At 37.6% G+C, this 14385-nt stretch overlaps 1 protein-coding gene across 5 annotated transcripts in view; it reads right to left on the bottom strand.

Annotated features, from left to right (window-relative positions):
• Positions 1–14385, bottom strand: part of LOC129771087 (GATOR complex protein Iml1) — a 58537-nt gene that overhangs the window by 31408 nt on the left and 12744 nt on the right. For all 5 annotated transcript variants that reach the window (XM_055774403.1, XM_055774405.1, XM_055774404.1 and 2 more), the window contains 2 exons: positions 1857–2074; positions 1576–1790 (listed from right to left, as the gene is read on the bottom strand). In XM_055774403.1, coding sequence (XP_055630378.1) covers positions 1576–1790; positions 1857–2074 — 433 coding nt within the window. The remainder of the gene's footprint in view (positions 1–1575; positions 1791–1856; positions 2075–14385) is intronic.

The raw sequence follows: 14385 nt of genomic DNA, 5'->3' as shown, positions 1-14385 counted from the left end.
CCAAAAAAGTTTGAAGATGAAGAATTGATGGTTTTACTCGATCAAGATCCGTCACAAACGCAACAAGAACTAGCAGATACACTTGGAGTAGCCCAGCAAACCATATCCGATCGTTTGTAAGCAATGTGAATGATCCGAAGATAGGACATTGGGTGCCGTATGAATTGAAGCCACGAGACGTCGAACGCCGTTTTTTCACGTGCGTACAACTGCTGCAATGGCATAAAAGAAAGGGTTTTTTGTATCGTTACTGGCGATGAAAAGTGGGTCTATTACGACAATTCTAAACGTCGGGCAACGTATGGATACCCCGGCCATGCATCAACATCGACGACCGCGCGAAATATCCACGGCCAGAAGGTTATGCTGTCTATTTGATGCGACCAGCTAGGTGTGATGTACTATGAGCTGCTAAAATCGAATATAATACGAGCAAAGACACGATAAAGTTATTTTGCAGCACGACAGTTGTTCAGTCGCAAGCGCACTGAAGAGAGAACAGAGGCATGCGACGCGATCCCCCGACGCCACACCCTGAAGCGCAATCCACTGCTCTCCCGCAAACAGGATTGAACATGCTCCGTCAACTAACTGGAGGATAGTTTTGTGCTGTACAAGGACGGCACACAGTTCGAATTTAGACAGCAGAGCGTTAACATTAACAGCAGCCAATTTGAAGCAGAACACAAAACGAAATCTACAGAAGACAGTTTAAGTTATTTCATGTATAGTTCAATGTATAGTATAAAGTTAAGTGAATTATAATGTACATAATATAGTTTAAGTGTGTGTTGTGTTTTGTCTCCAAAACAACGTGTCCCTCAATCCGCCACAGTGAGGTTAAAGTTTCCATGCGAATGGAAAATCCCCGCTGCATCACTGCAATGAAGGTAGTTTACATCGCGCCCACGGGGGGAATTTGGTTCTCTCACTGGGCAAGCTGCGTTGAGGCAGCTTTGGAATCGCGCAGTGGGTTTAAGCCAGCAGTTTACAGTCCACTGCATTTAAGACGCTACAACAGTGCTTGGCCGCATGTCGCGAAACCGGTCAAAACATACTTGAAAACGCTGAAATGGGAGGTCCTATCCCACCCGTATTCTCCAGACATTGTTCCGTCCGATTACTACCTTTTTTGATCGACGCAACATGACCTGGTTTACCAGCACTTCTCCAATTTTGATAAAGTCAAGAAATGTATCGATTCGTGGTTAGTCGACAAACCGGCCGATTATTTCCGCAAAGGGATTCGTGAATTGCCAGAAAGATGGGAAATAGTTGTGACTAGCGATGAGCAATACTTTAAATATTAAATTTGTAACCATTTTTGCAGAATAAAGCATTGATTTTCGGAAAAAATATTAAGAAACTTACCGGTACTCCTATTAGAATTTTTTTTTGGCTCTTTTGAAAAAATAGCCTAATTGTTTTTGGAATATTTCAAGTATGCAAAGTTGCTTAAATGACCAATATCTTCACATCCAAAATGTTTGGCTACAATCTGAAGTAGTGCTGCCAGCTCCTAAGACGAGTTGACGTGAAATTCGTCGAGTTCATCAAAGACTCCCGCAGCATTACCTTGGCCGATATCTAGTGACGGTAATTATTGACCCATTCAAGGATAGTTTGTGGAAGATTCTTCCAATTGACAGTAGATATTCTTGAGATGGTTCCTGTGGAGGTGGAATTCTTAGAACGCTAGATTGAAAGGAAGATTGCAACTGACCCCCACAACAAGGGGCCTGTTGTGGGTTCGTTGTTGATTTATCCGGCAGTACAATAAGCTGAAAACCCTGAAATCATGAAACAGACTATTCTAAAACTTCACGATAACCAAACACAAATTTTGCAGCTCTTGCCTGAGCCAACCGTTGCGAGACCAGCTCTTTGAACACTTCCTCGGTGGATAATGGTTTCTTGTAGACAGCACGATTCTGTGCAAACTCGGCATTAACATCGTCGGGTAACATTGTGTAGTCCGAGACGACGTAATCGTTGTGCAGCGATCGTTTGTCCGGGAAATAATCTGTCGTGATTGGTAGGCACGCCGGAATGGTGAGTGACTTCCAATCGACGCCTGCGTGGTACAGAACGGAGTGTCAATGTGTTAATGTATATTTACAACAATAAGATAAATGATTTTTTGAGGAAATTTTAGTGCTACGCATGTTATTATCATCATATTCGAGCATGCAAGCGACTTGAAAAAGAGCAAATGATTGATATTAAATGCATGCAACTATTATGATTTTTATAAATATAAAACAGATGGATTTCATCATGGTATGTGTTACTGTGAAAGTAATTCTATTCTATCTACTTTGAGACTACCTAATCATACAATTGAGATTACGTAATATATACAAAAAGTTTCAAACAAAAATCGCTTGACTTGACAAGCTTATTTTCCATTCATTTTCATATTAGTAACATGCTCAAAATGCGAATAAAATGAATTAGTACGTTTATTGCATATTAAAAAAGATGAAAGGGTAACTGGAATGATGTAAATGAAGAGTTATGTATGTTTTCCTGTAGTTTTTGTAGAAGCGACCAAGAAATTTTGAATTTTACCTCAACTATTAAAAATTAACCAAAAGTGAACCTGTTTAGTTCAGCATACAAAATCCAGCGAAACTCAAATGTTAATTTCTTTTATAAAGAACATCCTATAGCGTTGAATTTTGTTTGTACACCCTTGTATTACTTTCTAAAGGTGGCCGTACACTGTTTGCCCGGAGGTCAAATATTTGATATTTTTTGACAGATAAGGTTTGATTTGATATTTGTACAAACACTATTTTGTTTGCCACTCTTCAATTTTAAACAGTAGTAAACAATATCAAACACCGAACATGGAAAAAAATCAACTGAAATATCCAAGGTAACCTTACCATGTACCGACAGGTTCGAAGAACAGACTGAAAAAATATTTCAGGCATCCAATAATTGAATATTTGCTTGTCGTGTTTTGTGTAGAATATATTTGATCAGTACACGTTGACCAAATTTTATCTGTCAAAAAGAGTCAAATATTTGGCTTCGGTCAAACAGTGTATGAGCACCCTAACATTGGAAATTTGCCTAACAAGACACCTGACGGATTTCGCGCCAACTCGACCAGATGTTGGCATGATCCTCTCAGAACTTAATGAAACTTTCTGGGCGTTAAGATCTTACCTAATTAAGCCAAATGGCATACTTATTTTTCCGAAAATTTATCTAGACTAACATATGGAAAGGGCTAAATATTTTTGATAATTTTTTTTATAAAAATTCTTCGCTCGGAAATGGTGAGTCCTACAAAAAAGGGATCTATGGAAGAGTCTGAGGAAAATAATTGAATATTCATAAAAAAATGCTGAAAAAATATTTTTTTTAAATCCTACACTGAAAAAAACCACTTCAAAAAGTCGATTTTCTTAAAATGGTCATCTCAGACTTGATGAAATGGTAGATAAATGGTAGATTAGAGGCGAATGAACTGCAAAGTTTAAAGCCTCTTAAAAACAAAGAAGAAGAAGAATGGTAGATAAATATGAGCCCTACAACTCTTCCATACCTCGCAACTTGTGCATATTTATGGCAAAAAAGTTTTCCTAACAAAAACTTTTTCATGATTTTTTCTCGAAAATTTTCAATTTTATTTTTTTTTTGTACAGTTATAGAAAAAATCAAGAACAGATGAAAAAAAAAAGAAAATGATTTATGGTGACTCTTTCATGCTAAAGTACAGTTTTCAGCTTGTTTTTGTAGTCAAATACAATATGTTTCAATTCAGAGAGCAACGACAGTTCTCAAGCAATAGCCATCTGCCAAAAATCTCTTGATCGGTCGGTCAGGTATCGAATAGTTATTGTAGATTTAGGTATCTACTAAGAATCACTGTAAGTCACTGTAGATATGATAATAATAAATGGATTGTAGAGATACCTAACGTATGAATAAGATGGCTCTGCAGTTGTTTGAAAATTATCAGTCGTGATCGGCAGCCAATATAAAGTGACGGAAAATGAATAGCATTATGTTTCAACGTTATTATCGGAATTCAACAAAGAAAAGTGTGACATTGTTTAGCAACATGAGTCAAGCCGTGATCTCCAGGATTTACTAGGATTACAAATTTGTAGATCTTGTTTGGCAGTGATTTGGCACAATAGGTGTGTTCCAAAGAAAAAACAGGAAGTGGGTTATATCTGTGGCATAACCGCAAGGGTGACGTAGGACTATCTTTGATTTAGTGATCATTTGTTTTTAGTTGGTTCTGAATCAATTCTGAATGAATGAATAAATGAATATCTGGGAGACTTCGAAAACGAGAGCGTTACGTTGAAGGCACAATATACAGCAAAAAAAGCAATCACACGAAAGTTGTATAATACATAATACATTGCTTGTATTGTGATATGATTTGTATTCCATTTAAAAAATAACAAAATACAAAATAACTGTTGCATCGAATCAGTCTACAAATTTTTTGCGTTCGCTCATCCTTTCTCACAACACCCATTTATCATTTGAGAAATTTTTGAGCAAACATCGTTTGCCAGTGCGCGTAGAACGGGAATTACTTCTTAGGATTCATTGCACCTTTAATAAATTGCCGAAAGACGTGATCTTTCTTTGATCGCACTTGAAACGAAATGTATTTGGTCGCAGCATTATATGAGTAGGAAGCAAATAATCGCTCGAAAATTACATGATTTTCGCGATGTGAAACATTTTCCGTTTTTCATGTTATGCATCCAATATTGGATACCAAAATTATCTACTGATGGGGAAAAATAATATTCAGAAGCTTTCTTGTCAATTGCGATTGATTGAAAAATCACAAAACCAAATGTATTTGGTTGCAGTGTTGTATGGATAGAAAACATTAAAATAAACTCTTTTGCATCAATGTATTTTTCAATTCCCAGGGGAACTGGTAGATTATTTTTCAGCAAAGATGAGAGCAACGAGGGTTCCGCGCGTGTATGTGTGTGTGGCGGCTGCTCCGATGTTTTAAGCGGAACCGTGGCATCACTCTCGTACTGATGGATTCCCTTCTGGCCTAAGGTGCACAAACAGGCTCTTGATGATACCGTGCATCAGCGCTTTCAAGATAAACGAAGTTAGCTTCACCACAACAGCGACAACATGCTCCAATCGCTGTTCAATTATAACTGAGTGGGTTTACGAGCAGCGCTCGCTTATATACCGATTGGTGATTTCAATAACCTGTTTTGAAAGCAATTTTAAGACTATTGAAACAAGTTTTTGGATGAAAAAGTAACAAGTATATAACGCGTAGACATTTTATCTTTCGAATGAAGTGTTTATCATACCATTTCGTTCAGTTGTTTAGGAGCTATTAACGCTCAAAATCTCGGTCTCCGGCGTAACGCTTTAGTTTTCGAAACTTTGATTTTACACCCGGTATAGAAATGAAAGACGTAGTCCTACGTCAAAACGACGTACAGATGAGGATAAAACTAACCAAAATATTGAAGATTCACAAGCTCCATCAAATGGTCTGGAGTTCGATAATGCATACGTGTGGTAGTGTTGGCTATAGTTAGAAAATGCATCAGTTTTGGCTGGTTATAAATGGAGTAGTGCCAAAACTGATATCATTGTACCTAGGGGAACCGCGGGTGAGACGGACAGTGGGGGTATGATGGACAGGAGATTGATTTGTATAGTTGCATTATGAATTTCGAATTTCTATTGATGGGAACCCCTTCTACATGCTATTCTAGAATATTTAAACCATCCTTTGACAATGAATACTGATCAAAAGAGCAATAGGGAAACAAAAACCGAAAATCAAACATGATTCTGCGTGTGGATGTAATTTTTGCGGCTTCGGTATTAGGCATTTTGAGTGATTTAATTGTAAAATTGGATTCACTGATGGTTATATTTCGGTTTGTGAGTTGACAGAGAAACGATACCAGGTATGTACGGAAAAGTAAATTCTTTCGTAAGTGGTAAATTGAAATGATTAGAATAATTGCACTAATGGGGTTGAAATGGACAGTCACATCCATAATCAGATCTAATACATGATGGAAAGTGAAGGGAATAATATTGAACTCTTTTTTATATCGCTTTCTCTTTTGTTCTATTTCAGTTACTGGACGCACAAACACTGAGAGAAAGCGAAATTATTCCTATCGCGAGCGATAAACTTCTACGCTTCGTATATTATATTATTGACCTGTCCATATTCCCCCACCACATGTCCATTATTCCCGCATCAATAAAAATGTTCTACTTTTCAGTTTGTTTTAATTTCAGTAAAAAACATGAAAAAACACATTTTTATAAAACATTTGGCCAATTATTTCGAAAACCAGTGTATTGAACTGTAAGAAACTGTTCTTAAGTTTTGGAAAACATGGGTTTCCAAAGATACAATTGAAGTTTTCCTTTACATGTCCGTCTTACTCCCATCTCCCCTATGAGAATGGTGCTAATGCTGCCAATATTACCGCACCTATCCTATATTAAATTTATTTTCCAACAGTAGCCGTACAACTCAATATAACTTACTCATCATTCTATGTTATATTTCAGAAGTGGTATTGTCCAAGAAAAGTCTTCAAAATCCTCAACCATCGACAAGTAACCGTATAAATACACAGACCATTTGATGGAGCTTGTGAATCTTCAATATTTTGGTTGGTGTTATTCTCATCTATACATCGTTTTTTCTTTGGAACACACCTATTGTGCCAAATCACTGCCAAACAAGATCTACAAATTCGCATTGTAGCATCTAACGGATGGGTATATTCCAGTAAACATATTTTCTCTATTTCTGTTAACCGACGTAGTTTATTACGGTTACACTTGGAGTTGTTAAAACCAGCACTGCATTTGTAATCCTTGAAAATCCTGGAGATCACGCCTTGACTCATGTTGCTGAATAATGTCACACTTTTCTTTGTTGAATTCTGATGATTACGCAGAGACGAAATAATGCTATTTCTTTTCCGTCACTTTATATTTGCTGCCGATCACGACTGATAGTTTTCAAACAAATGCAGAGCCATTTTATTCATACGTTAGGTATCTCTACAATCCATTTATTATTATCATATCTACAGTGACTTATAGTGAGTCTTAATAGATACCTAAATCTACAATAACTATTCAATACCTGACCGACCGATCAAGAGATTTTTGGCAGATGGCTATTGTTTCAGAGCTGTCGTTGTTCTCTGAATTGAAACATATGGTATTTGACTACAAAAACAAGCTGAAAACTGTACTTTAGCATCCAAGGGTCACCATCAATCCATTTCTACCGGTTATTGTTTTTTTTCTATAACTGTACACAAAAAAAAATCGTGAAAAAATCTTTAAAAAGTTTTTGTTAGAAAAACTTTGCCTTAAATATGCACAAGTTGCGACGTATGTAAGAGTTGTAGGGCAAATATTTATCTACCATTTATCTAGTATTTCATCAAAATCTGAGATGACAATTTTTAAAATCGACTTTTAGTTTTTGAAATCGGTTTTTTTCAGTGCAGAATTTCAAAAAAAAAATTCAGTATTTTGTTCTGAAAATTCAATTATTTTCCTAAAACTCTTCCATAGACCACTTTTTCGTAGGACTTACCATTTTCGAGTAAAAAATGTAATAAAAAATGATCAAAAATATTTAGCCCTTTTCATATGTAAATTTCCGGAAAACTAAGTATGCCAAGTTGCTTAATTAGGTAAAGTCTTCACGCCCAGAAAGTTTCATTGAGTTCTGAGAGGGTCATGCCAACATCTGGTCGAGTTGGCGCGAAATCCGTCACCTTCCAGTGTAGCTTACTGGTCGAGGAACCGTCATTTCCATTGCTGAACGAATCAAAAGCAATAACATAAATACTCTTCCAGATAGCGTAGATTTTTTCCCCGATCCAAAATTAAATTAGAGTAATGAAACATCATTCCTCTGATTGTACAAGATTTTAACTTGATGGGAATTGTTGATGTTTGTGTCCTAATTTGTAATCGCATCATACTCATTTAATTCACATCAAATGCGCTATAGTAAAAAAAAAAAAAAACAAGAACATCCCAACAAAATATGTTGATCTATATCATCAAAACAGGAACTTTATTTTTCTAGTATATTATTCTCGTATTCGATCACGGGAGAAGAACAGTTTCTTAACATACGAGGTCGGTTGAAAGAATCGAGTATCGAATGTACATAACCTTCGAAATGTTGCAATTTTTTTTACAGATCTCGTAATCATATAAAAGAGGAAAAAATACCTTTGAAAATAATATTTTCAAAGATCGTTTAACTACAGAAATTATCAAAATTACTGAAATTACATTATTTGCAACTTTGTGGAAAATTGACGCCACTTGCAGTGAAAGAATCGACCGAAAGGACTGGTATGATGAAGAATGCGATGCAGCGGTAACAAAAATTGTTAACGTAGGACTACACAATTATTGCCAGCGCGAACAAACATTGTAGGAATTTGAGAATGATTTATTCTATACAACTATTTGGTAGCACTGATAAGGGTCGATGAATGAATGCTTGCCCTTAGGCACGCGAACGATATGCAAAGCAATAAATTTGAGCGAAGCGACAAATAAACTGTCGACATTAACATGTACTGTTGATTGCTCGATATCAAGAGCGAAACTGGATCATTGATCGTATTGAATTAATCAATTTTTTAGTATGTTTTAGCAGAACTACATTTCCCTAAAATATCATTTTCAAAAAAAAAAATATAGGAGGTTGTGTCCAAGACACGACCGCATTGTTCACGTAGAACTACGTTGTAGTTTAATTCAAGTCGCTTGTTTATAACTGCGAACATTATTGTATAATGCTAAGAAAATTGAAAAATAGCCATTCTACCAGTTTGGTCCCCCTGAAATATTTTTTCTTGTAGAATCATTTGACGATTATTGTTTGATGATTCATTCTTGTCCTCGCAGAACAATACATGCTCGAGATAAGCGCAGTCATCATCCTTAGTGAAGAAAGTTTTGCTACTGACAAGCGAAACCAAATCACATACAAAATTCCAGAACGACATTTACTTTCTTGGTGATTGAATAAACAAAATAAACTCTATCTACTAATCTCAACAACCTCGAAAAGAGTAGCACTGCTTCATTATGATCACGATTAGCGCAAATGCAATGCTAGTTGAAGGCAGTTTTGCGACTGGCACGCGAACCCAAATAACTTATAACATTCCAGTACGGCATTCAAGATGCTTGGCATTCCCCAAATATTTTTGGTGCACTACCTTAACGCCTGCTTTGCCATAGCGTCAGTTCAATACATTGATGTCAAAGGCATCAACGAGGCCTTTATGATGACGGAAAACAAATAATGTCAACTGCTTGGAAAAAGGCTGAATATTCGCCTCAGCAGAGATTCATTACTAATACCCTAGTGCAAATATTTCCCTCCTGCTATCTCCCCTCCTTGTCGCCACGTTGGGATCGACATGTTCACCCGCAATACGTTAAAACGCACGCACGCACGTACACGCACACACACACGCGCACACACACACACACACACACACACACACACACACACACATACAAATATCCATATATCGATGGCTTGAAGCAATTAAATATATTAAATATATTAAATAATCTCCGTTTTGCGCTCTTCTCAACAGAAGCCCTTCTTGTTAACATTGCCGGTCTAGATCAGCTTAGCTGTCTTCCTTTGTGGAAGTAGTTTTGCTACCGTCATGTGAAACCAAATCACAGACAAAATTCCAGAACATTTATTTTCTTGGTGAGCTGACGATAGCCCAGCTTGATGATTCCCCACACAATTGTGTAGCTCAGAACCTGCGCAATGCTAGAGACATCAGCGAGTCAGTAATTTGGTCGCGTCCACATCTCAATCCGAAACTAAGACATGTGAGACTTTCAACTTTCTTTAGTTCATTCGTCTCTAACCTTCAAAAAGGCCATTGGAAAACTTTACTTTTTCCTCGTATTACTCCTCCAATCCTCACCGTCCAGCTCACCCAGCAACTATGTTGTTCAGTCGGTGTCCTCACGAAGAATGAAAGTTTGCCTCAGCGAGATCCACTGTTTATACTCTAGGCGAATGTTCCTCTTCGTACTTCTTCTTCTCCTTTGTTCGCGGATTTCCCCTTCGTTGCTCGTCCATAAGTTGCTCGTTATTGACAGCTCTGTTCGGGAAAGCACATAAATGTACAGAACAAATGTATGGGAAAATGGAAACGCTTACAGTTTTCATGAATTTTAACCATTTACACACCATGGAATTGTAATGTATAGCATATCAAACAAATCTTAGGGAATTTCCGATTCGTTTGGTATGTAAATCGCCAAAATCCGTACGCGGCAAACGTTAACGTTAACGTTAATTCTATTTCATAAAATCGTGACCTGTTTTCTTACTTGGCACCCTTAATGAAAGACGTAGTTCTACGTCAAAAAATTCACAAACTATACTATTCAGCATTTTTCAGCAACAGCAACTGTTGCGGTGAAAACTGAACTTCCATCGAATAATTCAGCTCTGGTTATATTAGGCTGTCAAAAAAGTCCTGCGGTATTTCCGCGAGGTGTCGTTGTAAGCGCGTAGTTCTAGTTGTATTCATTGTATCGAGTCATACTATAGCTTGTTGGAAAGGTATTTTAGCGCGCTATAATATAGTGATTGACAGTGTTTTGTTTGGTTAAGTCGTTCGTGAGTTATAGTGTCGCAAATATGGAGCAAAATAAAGAGAAAATCCGACATATTTTACAGTACTACTATGACAAAGGCAAAAATGCATCTCAAGCAGCCAATAAAATTTGTGCAGTTTATGGACCCGATACAGTTTCCATTTCCACCGCACAACGATGGTTTCAACGTTTTCGTTCTGGTGTAGAGGTCGTCGAAGATGCGCCACGCCCCGGAAGGCCTGTCGAAAATTGCGACAAACTCGCTGAATTAGCCGAGAAAGACCGGCATAGTAGCAGCCGTAGCATCGGCCAAGAGCTGGGGATAAGTCATCAAACCGTTATTAACCATTTGAAGAAGCTTGGATTCACAAAGAAGCTCGATGTATGGGTGCCACACACGTTGACGCAAAAAACATCTTTGACCGTATCGACGCATGTGAATCGCTGCTGAATCGCAACAAAATCGACCCGTTTCTGAAGCGGGATGGTGACTGGCGATGAAAAGTGGGTCACTTAAGACAACGTGAAGCGCAAACGGTCGTGGTCGAAGCCCGCTGAAGCGGCATATACGGTGGCCAAACCCTCATTCACGGCCAGGAAGGTTCTGCTGTGTGTTTGGTGGGATTGTCAAAGAATAATCTATTATGAGCTGCTTCCCTATGGCCAAACGCTCAATTCGGACGTGTACTGCCAACAACTGGACCGCTAGAAGGTAGCACTCATGAAGAAGAGGCCATCTTTGATAAACAGAGGCCGTATTGTCTTCCATCAGGATAACGCCAGGCCACACACTTCTTCGGTGACGCGCCAGAAGCTCCGGGAGCTCGGATGGGAGGTTCTTTTGCATCCGCCGTATAGTCCGGACCTTGCACCAAGTGACTACCACCTGTTTTTGTCCATGGCGAACAAGCTAGGTAGTCAGAAGTTAGCCACAAAAGAGACCTGTGAAAATTGGCTATCCGAGTTTTTTGCCAATAAGAAAGCGAGCTTCTATAACAGGGGTATTATGAAGTTGGCATCTCGTTGGGAACAAGTCATCGAACAAAACGGCGCATATTTGACTTAAAACAGATGATTGTAACTAATTTTATGAACAAATGAAAATTCAAAAAAAATACCGCAGGACTTTTTTGACAGCCTAATATAATACCACTGGATAATACTTTCATTACATACGCTTAGCATACGCACTTAGACACCATGTTTAACACAGAAATAATGCATAGCATTTGTCTGCCGAAGAACGATCGGCAGACAAAACTTCACATGGGACCAATATCAGGAGCGACGGCAGTTCAGTTCGGTCCACCACGGAGTAACGATGTGTCAAATACTTTGTGAAATATATGTTGTAATATTGTGAACTGTTATGTATAAATATATGTGGAATGTAATTGTTGTGAATTAAAAGTAGTTTGTACCAGCATCGTTGAGTGTTTATTCATAAGTAATCGAAAAAAACATTGTTTTGTGCTGGTCAATCGTTTGGTATGCCGTCGGCATTGTGTTTAATGCAGTTTTGTTTGAATGTTGTTTTGCCGACGGCAATAGGAAGTTGTGGTTTGGAAAAGAAGATTTTACCTCTCGATGTTGGGGGCCTGTAACAGAGTTATCGAAGTTTTACGGGCAGGCTCCCCAACACTGTTTGAATCCGTTGCTCCGTTCTTGAGTTAAATCGTGATGTACGGACACCAAACCATTTTTATTTATATAAATGTGGCAATATGTTGTTCCGCCTGAAGCTTCCAAAATGTCTTCCAACTTCGACAAGTTCAAAGTGTTGCCAACCGTAGTTTAAGTCTCTTCTTCTGCATGCATCATTAAGGCTTAAGGTGGAAGCTAGCCACAAATGGCTGCCACAATGGCGCTCATTTCATTCAACTCCCTCCCTCACCCCTCGCCCGAAAATCAATAATTTTTCGAAACAGTGTGAAGAAAATGATCGTTTTCGCACAGTTCCCATCAAGTATTATCACCCAAACTCTAATCGATTACTCACAAGATATTAAATTTTCATCTGCTGTCGCACTGTATAGTGAAAAACGTCGGAAAACTCGAGCTATTGCTCTGAAATTTTCGGCAATGGTTTTGTTTGTATTGGTGAAAGCATCGTTATTTTTTCAACGCTGATGCCAGACAACATCATCGAAACAGCTATAAAAACTACTCAATAAAATGTTATTCCTGAGTCATAGCGTTTCGTGTCATTAAAATCAATAGAATAAAATTGTGTTGATATCAATACAATTATTATTTCTACATTCAATGGGTCTATAATGTAAGTTTTAGCAACTTTAACATTGGGTAAGAAAATTGTATTGCAAAGCTCGGAACACTGCCACGGCTGCCTATGCCTTCAAAAACAGTAGACGGAAAAGTACTACATTCAATCAAAATGCCTCGGCCAACGAAGAGAAGGGTTAAGGCTCTCCAACGTGAATATGTGAAAACAATACGATCAACGAAGGAAAACATTAAGGAATTATCAACATCGAGTTACTATGCGGAAGAACTTGTTAATACCAAAAGGGCCCCAATTCGCATGTGTTATGAATTTGCTCATGTTACGCTCGCGTATAATCAGAATCTTACTTCATATGCAAATGCACCTTCTATATATACAGGTAAACTTCGATATAACGTACATTTCACTTTCAAAATTGTACGTTGTATCGAATTGTACGTTATATCGAAGCATAATAAAGTACTCACAAACGTAGTCTATAATACATTATTGTGTTGCTGTTTTAGTAAAGTTTATGAATAACTTCAATCAGAAGACGAAACCAGCCTTTCTCATGATGTTTCCCTTCGTACTTCGTATCGAGGTAAAATGTTCGTTATATCGAGTGACGTTATATCGAGGGTACGTTATAACGAGGGTACGTTATATCGAAGTTTCCCTGTATTTATATTTGCAATTGTTCATCGGAACATATCGTTCATACATTTTACTTTAGTATTGAATTGTTATTTTTTTCAAATTTATTCAAAGACTCGTGTCAATGTAGCGCCACACAGTCTGATAAGTGAATTGATCTATTTACGTGTGCTTTGCTCTTCTCTCACAAACACTATTACCCCATTTTTACACGTGGGTTTACCTATACTACTACAATGGCTAGCTTCCACCTTCACCTTAATACGTCTGGAGCAAATGAAATTGAACTGAAAATGCAGATTTTAAAAACTTGTATTTTTGATTCGAACGAAAGTTTGTATTCCGTTTGGGTTGGAGGAAATATAAGTTTTCCACAGCATTTGGGAATTTTTTGACTCAAGTATAACTTTTGAAAAGGGCGTATCGATTTTAGTAAGAGAAATCTCGCGTAACTTTTGAAAAGGTCCTAAGTAACAAATGTAAACAAATCGAGTTAATGGATGCACATTATTAGTTCTCAATCACTGGATAGATACTTGAACTGTTGTTTTTCGCAATGCATTCATTGCGAAAAACAACAGTTCAAGTATCTATCCTTTTCAACCTTCTATCACCGATACAAAAAATATCCAATGTACAGATTCGAATTTTAAGCATTCGACTGCTACTTCGGACGCCACTTTCCTCTGACGCTCGATACGTCCGAAGTAACAAAGCAATCAAAACAACACTAAGTCGCAATTTGGACATTTAGAGTTTTTGTTATTTTCGGGTGTTGAAATCGTTTTTAATGCAATTCAATAAGTTATAACAAAAATGAACTGCTT

This window comes from Toxorhynchites rutilus, chromosome 2 (assembly GCF_029784135.1).
Source record: "Toxorhynchites rutilus septentrionalis strain SRP chromosome 2, ASM2978413v1, whole genome shotgun sequence".
NCBI classification, from domain to species: Eukaryota; Metazoa; Arthropoda; class Insecta; order Diptera; family Culicidae; genus Toxorhynchites; species Toxorhynchites rutilus.
This window is presented reverse-complemented; position numbering and strand designations above follow the sequence as displayed.